We start from the raw sequence: 13,490 nt of genomic DNA, 5'->3' as shown, positions 1-13,490 counted from the left end.
GAGGATTAGCTCAAGGCTCATAGTGGTGTTAATGAGGGAGGAACAGACGCTGCTTCTCACTGTGAGCGTCACAGTGAGACTACAGCTGGTAAAGACTGAGTCACACAAACAGGTCATCCCTCACATTTCCAGCAAATCAATCCAAGCTATGAACCTTACAGGCATCCTCATAGCCTCCCAGTAAAGAAGGAAAAAAACAGCAGTCACTGAAATAAGCTGAAATTGACAAAAGTAATAATAAATAATAATTAAATGAAAATCATGACGTTGCTTTTGAATTGTGGTTCAACAGAAATATTTAAAAAAATGCAAATTATTCTTTTCAACCACAATTCAAAAGCAATGTCGTATTTCACGAAATTATAATTTAGCAAATTTTTATTTATTATTACTTTTTTCAGTTTCTACTTATTTCAGTGACTATTGTGAGTTTTGCCTTTTCTTTAATGGAAGGGGATGAATACATTTAAGGACGACAGAGTCTCATGAAGACAAACAACCGAAGATCTGCAGCTTGGACACATAAATGAATCTGTAAACAGTAAAATATGCTCATGAATAAATATTAGTGTAGCTGCTGCTCATTCTCCACTTACTGCCTAAAGAAAGTTTAACAGGTTAATGGAAGTTTTGAAATGTTTGCAGGCGCCTCTTGAACGCCGACATTTTCGGAGGTGACACAAGCTTTGAAAGAAGAGATGCAACCCGTCATTTTCTTTTTACCGGTGAAATAATAACAGCGAAAGACATTAATGGAATAAATTTAAATTTACAGCCAAAGTGAAAACTGTGTTAGGAACAAATTAGGCGAAATTCATGTTGTGATGTCAAAGGTTTTTTTTTCCTATTTAGTTCTCAACGTCTGAGTTACTTGGTGTAAAAAAAAAAACCCAAAATATTCATCTTCTGATATCAAACTGTTTTATTAGACATTGACCTTCCATCCTCTGACCTCGCTGTGCCGTTCAAATTCACACTTCATGTATCACCGTCTGACATCAGCATCAGTCAGCATGAACTCTCCTGCCGAGCCGCCACAAGTAAGACTCAGAACAGTTCTGTTAAGATGCGAAATCAGCCTCAAGTGAGGACTGCTTTTGACTGGGATTTTTGTTTTGATTTCACATCTTGATAAATTTTGGCTCGAGAACAGTTGGAACATTAATAAATAACCACTGGAGCCGAGACCGGAGCTCTAAAACAGAGGGACGTTTCTGATCATCGTGATTTCTGCACATCGTTATGATCTTCATTATTTGCGGCTTTTGTGTGTATGTATAATATAATTTAAACTATCTCGCTTAACTTACAGAAAAATAAAGTCACATCTTGACAAAGAGAACACATTTGCAGCCAAGTATTAATGTGACAACTGAAGCGAGTCTTCGGTCCCTTTGTGGCGCCGAACGTACATGGATAAATCACTCAGTGCTTTCGTCAGTTACTGTATCGCCGTACCTTCAACTTTGCATGGGTGCCTGTTGAAGAATGGTAGAAATGAAGCTGGTGTCTAAATTAATTACATTTGACAAAGCCTTGGAGGTCTTCCAGGAACTTGATGTATTCTTGATGCTCCACGGCGGTGCTCAGCTCGATCAGCTCATCTGCGAAGGTGTTGTCGACCCCGCGGTCGGCCAGGAAGTCCATCAGGTGGTCGTACAGCGCCTGGAGAGCAGCAGCATCGTGAGCACAGCTACCCTCGGCTTATCATGTGTAGTGAATCAGTGATGTTGCTGTTGATCGTCTCAGCTCTTACCCAGTCCAGAGAGTCTGTGTTGAGTGTGTAGCTGGTCTCCTTCCACTCTGAGTCTCCCTCTGGCTGGAAGCTGACCTCCCGAATGGCAAAGATATCGCTCTCCTCTTCGCCTTCTCCGTGACTCATCTACAAAACGCAAACCCAGCTTGTCTGTTTAACTCAAACAATTAGCTGAGAGGTCCCTCAGAGACACACTGCTGCTGCTGTTTAACATATTACACGTCTCTGGATGTCACAACAACCGACGGTTTAATGTCAAGCTGACACCAAATCTTTGAAAGCAATTATTTTCTAGCCTGCAGCTCTCACAGTAGATTGGGATTTCTCTGGTACGGTGGAGCAACAGGTCTTACACCTTAAAAGTTTGGCATGGAGATATTTGGTATTCATGTTACGGACCCCCAAAAGTCCAACTGCAAACAGAAGAAACCCCTCAAACCGATCTAAGCAGCTTGACGACAGACAACCAGATGTGTACACAGAAATTAAACTGACACAGGTTCAGTTGGTACTTTATATTCACATCCAGAGAGTTTACTCTTACTGTGTTTATGTTAGCATGCAGTGTGCAGCAGTTTCTGTGGTGTCCCTCATGGTCTCTTTTTTACATGCTAAGCCAGAAGAACAGGTGCTAACTATATGCAGAGGCTCAGCAAATGACAAAATCCCACATCAGAGTCTTCACAACTTAACCGGACGAGTGAGTTTTATTACACAGTGTGGTTTGTATTAAATACTTAAAGCAGGGGTCTCAAACTTGTGGCCCCTGGGCCAATTGAGGCCTGTGGGATGATATTTCGTGGCCCCCTGCTTGACATGTAATGTTAGTGTGGCCCACGCATTTCTCTCACACCCCTACGCGTTTTCTAGTTTTTATCACTTGCTGGCTACCATAGCTCAGGCTCATGACAATAATGCGAATTAGCAACGTTAGTCACTTGAGATTTATTTGGGAGTGTCACCGAGTGGAGGGAAAATACATCCTGTCACCCAGTGCAAATGTGTTTTTTTTGTTGTTGTTGTTTTCTGTCTGTGTGAAAAGCTCTTCTCCACCATGAACTTTAATCAGTCAAAGTGCACTGATGAGCATCTTCAAGCCATACTGAGGGTCTCGATTGCTTCCTCCCTCAAGCCAAATGTGGCTCAGCTGTGTAAGAGGAAGCGCTGCCAGGTCTCTGGCAGCAAGGAGTAGGTAGGAGAAGCCTGTGTTCTGAAGAAGCTTTCATGTTCTGAATTGTTATTAATAAAGAGAAGATTGGATCAGTTGTACTTTTGTTTTGGAATACTTGAAACCCCCTTTTTTTTGAATGCTTGAAACCCTTTTTTGAGGAACACTTGATGCGGCCCAGCCTCACCCAGACTCTACCTCCAGCATCCCTCGGGTAAGTTGAGTTTGAGACCCCTGACTTAAAGGCTTCTGTCCAGTTCTTTTGTATTTCTGACTTTTTATACATACAGTCTTCAGTTAAGAGACTAATAAAAAAGTTGATTGTTTATGATTATTTGGCAGAACAGCCTTTCAAATAACAGTAATGTTGTTTATTCTTTTATTAGTCAAAGGGTCCATGCTAAGGCTTTTCCAATTAAAGAGTTGATGCTAAAATACATTCATTTCCATTTGTGTATTTTATGTTGTGGTATCAAAACTGGTACAGAGAGTCACAGAACTTTAGTGGCATTGGTAAAGCACTACCAGGTTTAAGTTAGCCTATGATACATGTTCACGTAAGACCTGTAGTGTTTATTTTTTTACCTCGTCTTCAGGGAAGTGGCAGTCGAACACCAGGGAATGTTTGGCGGCCTGTTTTGTTACTTCAACAACAAAGTTGGGCGTCGAAACAATTTCTGGCTGTAAAGAGAAACAGAAGTGATTTAATATTTAACATTTAACAGCTTTAATCAGTCAAGCCTGTGGGCCGATACGCTGCTCATGCTTTTAAAAACCCTTATTTTACGATTGCATTTCGTGTGGCTCACCTCTTCTTCTGCTGATTTCTGCTGTCCCTGCTCTGGTTCCTCCTCAAAGTTAGGAGGAATGCTGTTGTTGATGTTGAATGTGATCGTGATTCTGTGAAGAGAAGACACACCTGTGAGCTCATTCTGTCCACAATCACTGAGCAATCAGGGCAGCCGTGCTTTCAAGATTCAAACATGGGTTTTTCTGGGATAATATTGATCATTAGTAATCACAGTAATGGCTCCTAAAACCAATATACGTTAACAGTAAAAATTAAAATCAAGTGTCAAAGTTGAGAAAGACCCAAAGTCGAGAGGCTGTTACTCAAAATCCACAACCAATCAGACGGAGGTGAGGGTGGGACATTGCTGAAGACCCCAAACTGACTACAGAGAGCTAAAGCACCACATTTTCACATTATTTTACGTTTCCAGGAGTCTGATAACAACAATAAAGAAATGCTCGTTGACTTACTTTTCTCCAGAAACATTTCTTGAGAGCTTAGCTTCTGTGCCGTTCATCTCCAGCTCCCATCCCCCAGACATCTTGGGAAGAGTTTTGCCTTTCTGGATTTTCTTCTCTTCTTTGATTTCATCAGACAGAAAGTCTCCAAACGCTTTGTCACCTGAAGGAAACACGACACAGGTTACATGGCTTCACCGTGGGAGGTCACCACACACTGCACATGGTGCTGCTGGGCTTTGGTTTGAATGAAATGAAAAATAATTTATTTATCCCAGAAGGGAAATTCAATGGTTTGATCGTGTTCATTTTTCACAACTGAAATAAGCTAAACTTTTTCCAACATGTTATACACAATATGGTGATTGACTTTGACTAAACCTAAAGGGTACCTGCAGTTGTTAAAATTTGAATATTATAATACAGCTGCTCTACATCATGTGTCATGAGTCTAGAAATGACTCATTTTTCAGCCTCAGAGTGGATGCTAACTGAGTGGTATCACGTGTTAAAAAATATCACAGAATTAGGCCTTCTACTAACAACAATTACTGGTATTGTTATTAACTTCAATGCCATCCTTGTGCTCATGGTTAGCTGGTGCAACAGTCCTTCTAGAAACACACTCCTGATCTGTCAAGGTGAAGTCTTCACACTGAGAAGATGCTGAGTGCTGACTTCACATTAGACAGGGTAATGAGACAAATTACTTGTTTAACAGCGACTTAACGGTTTATATAAACGAAAAAAAAACAAAGTCTATGTTTAACTGACTGTTTAATTGTAGGTCTTGTCTGTACAGCTAACGTCAAGCTAGCTCTCATTAGCTAGCCGGCTAGCTTGTCCAAAACCGTATAAAATGAACCGTGGTCACCTTCTGTGTGCAGTCCTCCACATCCACACGACACCGACGGGCACAGAACCTTGGAGGTGAACAGTTTGGGTCTGTATCCTGACGAGTTGTTGTTCAGCATCCACAGGGACCGGGTGAAGGGCCGAGTTATTGCCGGGCTAGGAGAGCGCAGCGTCGGGCAGCCGAGCGGCAGAGCTCGGGCTGTGGAGGTGGTGGCCGAAGAGAAGCGGACAGCGGTCCCCACCGCACGAACTACTGACTTTAGCATGACTGTATGAAATAATTAAGATTACCGTAACAGAATAAATTAGTTTCCCGACACACAGCAAAGTGCGAGTCTCCCACTTACTGCTGCTTCCAGACGTTACAGACAAACACGTGTGGAAGGACACATTGACCTACCGTCACTATGACCTCCGCACCGGAAACAGAACCGGGAAAGCGAAAGACATTTTAAAAAAACTTTTGTATTAGAATTTAAAAAAAAAAAAAATAATACAACGTACATTTATTTAATATCAATAATGGACCGAATCCACCATTATTATTTTAAAAAAATATGCTTTTAAAAAATGTTGAATTATTATTGTGGATGACAGCGCCCCCTGTGGCTCAAATGTGTATGACTGATATTTGTAGTTTTGCCCTAAGTAATGATTGAAAGGTTTGGTTCTTTCTCCCTCTGAATCAACAGCTCCACTCCATTTCTCCCTGCATATGATAGAAAATAAGTGCAACATCTGTCAACAAGAGACAAGACAAAGAGGAAATGGGAATAAAAATCAGCATCATCACACCAGCGACAGGCTGTCAGTGTCTGATAAAATCACATTTGTTCCTGCTCGATCTGCTGCAAGATCAAATCTGTGAACATCAGTCTGGGCTACAGAGGACCGTCAGTGTCATTCTGGAGGAGGGAGTTGCATCAGTCCCAGTAAAATAAGTTCATCAGTTGCATCATGTAGACATGGAGGCCTGCTGCCAGAGGATGGCGCTGTTTCCCAACATGCTGCAAATATGATTTGAATCCAGCCAAGTCACCAGTGTGGCACATTTAAAACAACACTCAATGAGTCCTTTCCAATAGAGAAACAAGATTCATGAAACAAATGCTGTTGCCTTAGGTTTAAATGTTTAGACCCTGCAAATTTATTTTTATTCAAACTGATCTGATCATTTTAAAAATCATGGTTAATGTTGTTTAGTTTTTATACTATCTCAGCTTTCTTGCCTTAGGTTTTTGAGTTTTTCTGCTCTCGCTTTCCTCTCTTTCTCATCTGTATCACCAGTTGAATTAGTGCATTTGGCAAATTTGCTTGCCGTATGTGCGGTGCTTGTGTTGCTTTTTTGAACATTGCTTGACCTTTTTTGGTGTGTTTTATTGTTTGCAGTAGTTTCCTGCTCCTTTCTTCTTGTGTTTTTTTTGATTTTTTTTAGTTTTGCTTCCTTTTTTTTTCTTTATTCGCCTTTTTTGTCAGCTTTTTTCTCGCTTGGGTTCGCTTTTTTGCATTTTTTAAAATGTTGTTTGTGTTTGTTTTCGTTTTCGTTCTCATTTGTTCGTTAAAATATGAAGCAGGTAATGATTTGATGGTTTTTCATGTGGTTATTATCTATCATGTTCCAGATCTATTACACAGAGAATATTGAAGTGAAGTGTACAAAATAAACGATAAAAATTCCATCACAAATCATAGTATTACAATAATTTAACCCAAAGTCCCTCAGTTCCAGTATACAAACTACAAAGTTAGACTCCTTGTGAATGAATACTTGCCTACAGTGGAGGAAGAACTCCCTTTAAACTAGTCGAGACTCGCAGCGGAACCAAGCTCGGGGAGGGTGGCTGTCTGTCAGGGAATTAAAACTACCAGACTGTTGGATCAGCAGGTGTTCAGGTACATTATGCTTTTGACAGATTACCTCAAGAACACACTGTTCTTTTCAAATAAGTGACATAAAAGCCCATATATGGAGTTATGATTGTGTCTCAACCAAACAGATGTGAATTTCCATGTGCCTCATTGAAACTCGTTTTCTTAAACAGGTGGTTGTAGGTTTTTATTAGAAATTATAACAAGTGTGGTTATATAAGACTATAACAAATCGTATACTCATCAAAGGCGTGCATTTGATCTTATAAACGACATGCAAGCATGTAAAGTACATGCAGATCTTAAATGGTGCACTTATAAACCACATGGGCCAGATGATTTCTAAGAGCTTCAGTGACAGAAAATACAGCAAAGTCTAACAGTTCTCTCTACAGCAACCTCGGATGCGTTTGATTGCAAAGTAAGAAACTCTTCATGTAATTTATTCTGTTTATAATTTACAGTCCTGAGTCCAGTGTAGAAAAAGACAAGAGGAGCATCCATCCGATTCCTCGACACGACGTGACTTACATTCTACAAAGTGTGGAGGACCTGAGCGATCAGATCGTTGACTATAATCTCCATGCATCGCATACGTCTGCTGTCAGTATACATGTGTGGTTGGCGTGTGTTGGGGCCGAGCAAAGATCTGTGCGACACACAACAGCAAAGAGCAGAACCCGGAGAATAAGGCATGCTGCTTCTCCTGACGTGCACGTTATGTGGAGAAGGACACGGCTGTAGATGGGAAAACTAAGAGCATGCACAAGCTAACCAGCCAAGTGCTGCGATGTAGACTAGTGAACTGAAATTACATCACTGTGATGTGAAAATAGAAGATTTTAAATTGAACTTTGGTGTTTTTCTCGTCAGACAAATCTACTGTCTTTGCATATAGAAAAGCTTTTCAGATCCGTTTGTGTAAACTCCCAACTACGTGGTGGCAAAGTTTAAGACAACGACTGCTTTTCTTGGAGAAAAGCTCATATTTTTGGAGGCAGTCCTCACTATAATTCATAATGAATTTGAAAAAAAACAGCCACTATCCAGTCAGCTGTAGCGCTGCTCGGCAGGTGGCTTAACAAGTAAAGTACAATATTTTGTAAAATGAACACATGAAGATCTTAAAGTCCTGTGCTGACTGTGCTCCAGTGAAGTTACTGTTAAAATGCATGCAAACGCTGAAAGAACTGAAGCACGACGCCTTAAAAAGAATCTCCCGTTTAGGTGTCAGACGTGGCCGAACGTTGAGATGAAACGCTGTCAGGCAGAAGAAGTTCAGCTTATAAAATCTGAATGAGTCTGGAGTTGTGAGGCCTCAATATGCAGATTTCTGCTGCAGTGACACATGCCAGATGCTCGTCAACTGGGAGGTAGTGGAATCCAGAGAAATGTTCTGTTCTGGCTTGCAATAAAAGTGCCTTAATCCAAAGAGTACACTGTGTTTTTGTGGCAGGCGTCCTGTTTCTCCATTGGTTAGCTCTTCGTGAGGTGGAGCTTGCGGCCAAAGTACTCTGGCGCCGCGTCCAGCAGCCAGTCGGCGTCGACCAAACACAGGTCTCTCATGTAGCAGCGGGACGTGTGCAGCAGCTCATTGAACACCACGTACGCTGGCTTGGCCTGGAAAAGGACGGAGGAGGGGTGGATGGACACGGGCTGGTGGGTGTCCAGAGCCAAATAGCTGCCGTCGTGCTGCAGCTCCGCAGCGTTGATGAACATCCCGTGGGCGAGGCAGCGGCGGACGTTCCCCGTCTCCGCCCCGCACGACTCCAGCTTCAGATTCAGCTGTTAAGACGACAAGGTAGTTTCGTCATCAGTAAGTAATGAGCTGCTGTGATCCAAAACAAATGGCAGTAAGGGAATCTCCTACAACATAAAGACACTGTCGGATATTTTATTAAGCAAAGCTGCACTTTACACAACAATAATAAGTCATTATGCCTGCAAACGGAGCTCATGATGGGAAGTAAATGCAAAGTTAGAGACCAGTTCCTTCCAGTTGATATGCTTAATAAATTGATTCCTTCACACAGGCTGCAACTTACCCATCTGAAGCCTATAAGTACCCAATCAGTGACTGTTGACCACACAGACTGAAAGGCAGTGTGGCTGCACTCACACAGGCACCTTTGCTTTATTCTTTCATGAATCGCTGCCACAGTATTTAACTGTGAAACCACACAGAACTCTCACATTCACACTGTTTTTTATTGATTGTAGCAGATGTGTACCTTAAGGCAGATTTCTCTGAGCTGAGCCTGGACCTCTTTCACCAGACCCATGTTCCTGCCGTTGACAAAGTTCTCCCGACACCACTCCTGTACCGGCAGACATACAGCAGGTCATCAGGTAGCTCAGCAGCAGTTATTTTTGCAGCTTTCAGTTACATGACAGTCTCTTCGCTCCCCTGCTGATCCAGCCGTACCTACCTTGTTACCGCTGACTTTCTTGAACGCTCTGTAAATGTTGAGCAGCGTCATGTGGTCTCCTTCGCTGGAAGTGAACTTCTTGCGTGCAGCGAGCACCTCCTCCCGCCGGGCTGGAGGGTTGTACAGAACCGTGTCCACTGACAGCAGCGACACAATGCTCAAAACCTCCTCGGAACAGGAGTAGTCCGGGGACAACAGGATGGTCTGTGAGACAAAGCAAACAAGGCAGGGAAGTGTTACACCACACTATGCACACGCTCTGTGATTTGCACGAGAGCCAGGTGGCACTGTGGGCTACAGGCTGTCCCTTCATCTTTGACTGAGTCTACAACTAAAGTTACCACCTTGTGCGCCTCCACCAGGCACTGAAGTTACAGTTTACATCTATGTCTGTCCAGATTCATAATATATGGAGTTAGGAATTTAACAGATGGGCACCCAGGGCGAGTGTCACCAAATCAGTGTCCAACAAACTGTGAAATACAGTCATAAAGTCCCTTCTGTTCCTGAGTTATCGTGTTAAATAATGGGCAGAGAAAAACTTTGCCACAGTCAAGTCACCTCATCATTTCATCCAGTTAGACCACTGTGTGAAATTTTGTCATAATTACCAAATTAATTCCTGAATTATGGCTAAAAAAATGTGTTTTTTGAGGTCACAACGATCTTTGACCACCAAAATCTGATACGTTCATCCTTGAGTCCAAGTGAAGAGTTGTGGAAAATGTGAATACTTTTTTTCAGCGCATTCACGAGAATGGACCGATGTAAGAACAAACCAAGCGGCAACCACGTGCCAAAAACTGCTTGAGTGGCCACTTGGGGTTGGCTTCAAAAGCGACTCAATCTTCGTTAAAGCCCGTCTACAAGGGTCCGTACTATGAACAGAGCTGTGTGTCTGTCCACTCTCCACTTTCAAAGCCCTAATTCGTCGTGAACACAGACGCAGAAAGCTTGACTTGGCTCTTAGAGTATAAGCTTGCCGTTTGGTTTTCTCTTCCCCTTCCACTGCCTGCAAGTCAGTGTTTTCAAAATCCCTGCAGTGATGGTAAACAACCTCCGAGCAGCAACCTGCACATTGAAAATGGTACGTTTTTCCAAGGATTTGGATTTTGCAGTAAAGCGATACAAACAGGCCTGGGTATTTATTTCCCCTACAGCAGAATGATAATGTAATATTGTAGAAATAAGGCGAGACCAGTCTCCAGGGCTGACACATCGCCGTGGAGACGGGTCGAGATACGTCAGACTAGTCAAAATGTCCAACTTCACAGCCTGGTGCAAAAAGAGTTCTGTTCTCTACAGATAACTTCCCTGTTCATGACAACTGGACTTTTTTTTCTGCCCTTTTTGCCTTGATCAGTCAGGATAGTGAGAGAGCGAGACAGGAAAGTTGGGAGAACCTGCAGCAAATGACTATGAGCAGGACTCGAACCAATGACTACCGCGTCAGGGACTATAGCCCCTGTTTATGGGTCACCCACTCAACTAGGTGAGCTATAGGGGCGCCCACAGGAGGTATATTTTTAAAAAGCTGTCCCACCTAAACTGTATTTAGGCTCAAAGTTATGCATTATGAAGAGCGTGGCCAATCTGAATGACATGTGGGCGATGTCATGGGTGCCTCAGCTCCACTCACACCAGCTTTTTGCTCATCTTTAACCCTGAGTAAGGAGACGTCAGGCACTGCTGAGTTGGTGATGATTGGATCCACCTCACCAAATGTCAAGACCGCCCCTTCAGAAACCAGTGGACGATGTAATGAAGGGTTAAGTCCATCTCTAGGTTCAGTCAATTCGACAGACAACCAGAAAACATACTGCTTCCTGTTCTGAGGAAAGAGCAGTACCAGCATATCTTACCTTGGCATATCTGGGCTCCAGAGGGAAGCTGGCCATCTTCTTTCCCAGAGCAGTGAGGAAAACCTGCCCCTCCTTCCTCTCCAGAGCTCCCAGCAGCTCCAAGTGCTCCACAGCAGACCGCACGGCCTCTGAGATCAACGTAACATGTTACTATGAGGACGTCACCACCTCCAGGGTGACCACAAACACAATGATTAATGATCAATCATCTCTTACCAGGGGAAGGTTTGGACATGAAATCAAAATTCATCACATCTGGAATGCCCAGAGCCATGAGGTGCAGCATCACACCAGCTAGGTTACACCTGCAGGACACACACACACACAGATGAGAAACACAGCAGAGGAACTGAGCATTCAATCACGCTGACCTGAATACATCAGCATGTAGGTGAGACTCCTGCAGATCGGTACACGCTGCACTGAGCTTCAGCGTCTGCGTGAAGCCAAACACTTTTTTTTCAATTCAATTCAATTTTATGTGTATAGCGCATATTTACAACAACAAGTAATCTCATAGCGCTTCACAAAGGCAGAGACCTCTGGATCTCAGGCACAGTCATGGGGATAAAGTTGTCGAATTCCAGCTCGGTGTAGAGACGATAGCAGGAGCCCGAGTCCTCCCTGCCGGCTCGGCCCGCTCGCTGCCACGCTTGTGCTTTAGAAACCCGCTGCACCGCCAGCACCTCCAGACCGCTGTCTGAGAGTCACACAACAGTTAAAACAGTTAGACGATCCGACACAACAACAACAACAACCGTGTACAGTCATGTGGAAAGCTAAGCTGGAAAGTGTCGACTTTCTCAATGTGTCTGAACAAGCAGACATTTGATCCTCTGTGAAACGATGCATACAAGGTTCATGTAATCAAACAGATGACAGAAAAACAACAGTTTGTGCCATTTTTGTAATTTCAATGCATAATTGTGATAAAAACAGATCAGCCTCATGGAAACAGGAAGTACATGTATGACACCGTTACAGATTCTTTACAGAATAATTAGAATCCCTTTTATACACCTCCTACTGTCAGTGATGGAAGAAGTGCTCAGATTATTTGTACCAAAGAACTAAAACAGCAAAGTAAAAAATTCAACAACGAGTTAAAGTCCTGCTGTTAAAACACAACTATCACATACAGCAAGGTGGTTTGTTCCAGTAGTTCCCAACCTGATGGTGTCGCTCCTCCAAGAGGTCACAACGTAAATCTAAGATGAATCTAAAAACAAAGCTCTATCTCACAAATCTGCAAATTATGTGGTCCCCAATAGTTGTTTGAATGAAGCTCTATGAGAAGGTTAGAAGGAGAAACTTTCTGGCTGAACAGCCAACAACTCCCCTGACTTTTAGTGAGGAGTTGAAAAACAATGTTTGTTTTTTTCCCACACTAAGAAAGTCGTCTCCATAGCTGCCAGATAAAGAGGAAAAACCTAAGATTTGTCTCTGAAATGTAGAACAGTTAAAGTATTAAGTTACATCACATGTAAATACTTGAGTAAAGTACAAGTACTTAGCTACTTCCCACATGCTGATATGAGAGTTACTGTGTGTGAGGACTGAATAATCTCACCTGGATTGAAGCGTTTGGCCTTCACCATCCCCGTGTCTATGACGTATTTGATCCCAGAGATTGTCACTGACGTCTCAGCGATGTTGGTTGAAAGGATGACCTTCCTGCAGCCCTGAACAAAGTTAGATCGGACAAACATTTTGAGGAGACAACACCAAATGTCTAAAACGGAAAACTTTGTTGAGAGCAGCAGTGCACACAGCTGAGACATCCTGTCCTTTTGTCGGTGCTACTCTGCTGATCTCCTGCGTGTTTGCTGTTGTATTTACCTTGGGAGCTGGCTGGAAGACCCTGAGCTGCTGTGCTGGGGGCAGCGATGCATACAAAGGGATAACTACCATGGGGCCACAGCCATCCGGCAGATGCTTGGCGATGTCCCGGCATGTCCTCGCCAGGGCCTCGATCTCCTCCTGGCCCGTCATGAAGACTAAGATGTCATGGGACGGAGGTGCCTCCTGCACGCAAGCAGTAAGACCGGGTGTCACAAAGAATCATCCCAGTGCACGAGCATGCACCCAGACTGTTTACTCACAGGCCTGTGTTCCTCATGAAGCCGGAGGAAAAGGACTCTAGTGTGTGTTTGGTTTTGATTTGCGCTTGACCTGCTTGAATGTTATTAAGATTGTGTCTTCAGCTGTATGTTGTGCTTCATCCTCTCTACTTTGTAGCTCTTTGAATGTGTTTCTGGCTCTGCAGCTACTGGTCCCAGCAACTCTACCAGTGTCTATGC

At 43.2% G+C, this 13,490-nt stretch overlaps 3 protein-coding genes across 3 annotated transcripts in view; all 3 read right to left on the bottom strand.

The window, feature by feature from the left end:
- The window catches only part of mlxipl (MLX interacting protein like), a 34,392-nt gene extending 27,614 nt beyond the window's left edge, over positions 1-6,778 (bottom strand). Inside the window, exon 1 of the mRNA XM_008286349.1 lies at positions 6,765-6,778. The gene's annotated coding sequence lies outside the window, so the exon portion shown is untranslated. The remainder of the gene's footprint in view (positions 1-6,764) is intronic.
- On the bottom strand, positions 903-5,431 carry c1qbp (complement component 1, q subcomponent binding protein). The gene is made up of 6 exons (XM_008286352.1): positions 5,050-5,431; positions 4,188-4,338; positions 3,734-3,824; positions 3,510-3,605; positions 1,757-1,882; positions 903-1,665 (listed from the first exon to the last, which is right to left on the bottom strand). Exons 1-6 carry the CDS (start codon positions 5,294-5,296, stop codon positions 1,516-1,518), a joined length of 861 nt encoding a protein of 286 aa, XP_008284574.1. The 5' UTR covers positions 5,297-5,431; the 3' UTR covers positions 903-1,515.
- A 286-nt stretch (positions 6,779-7,064) lies between the features above and the next one.
- LOC103360563 (putative ATP-dependent RNA helicase DHX33) lies at positions 7,065-13,215 on the bottom strand (the record flags this gene model as incomplete). The annotated part of the gene is made up of 8 exons (XM_008286355.1): positions 7,065-8,684; positions 9,131-9,217; positions 9,329-9,532; positions 11,191-11,318; positions 11,407-11,495; positions 11,731-11,890; positions 12,761-12,872; positions 13,030-13,215. Coding segments are annotated over 8 exons (1,275 nt in total), but the record flags the coding sequence as incomplete, so codon positions are not given.
- Positions 13,216-13,490: the final 275 nt, after the last annotated feature.

The sequence above is a fragment of the Stegastes partitus genome, unplaced genomic scaffold, assembly GCF_000690725.1.
Source record: "Stegastes partitus isolate 25-593 unplaced genomic scaffold, Stegastes_partitus-1.0.2 Scaffold451, whole genome shotgun sequence".
NCBI classification, from domain to species: Eukaryota; Metazoa; Chordata; class Actinopteri; family Pomacentridae; genus Stegastes; species Stegastes partitus.
Note: the sequence above shows the minus strand (reverse complement) of the source record. Positions and strands in the feature narration are given on the sequence as shown.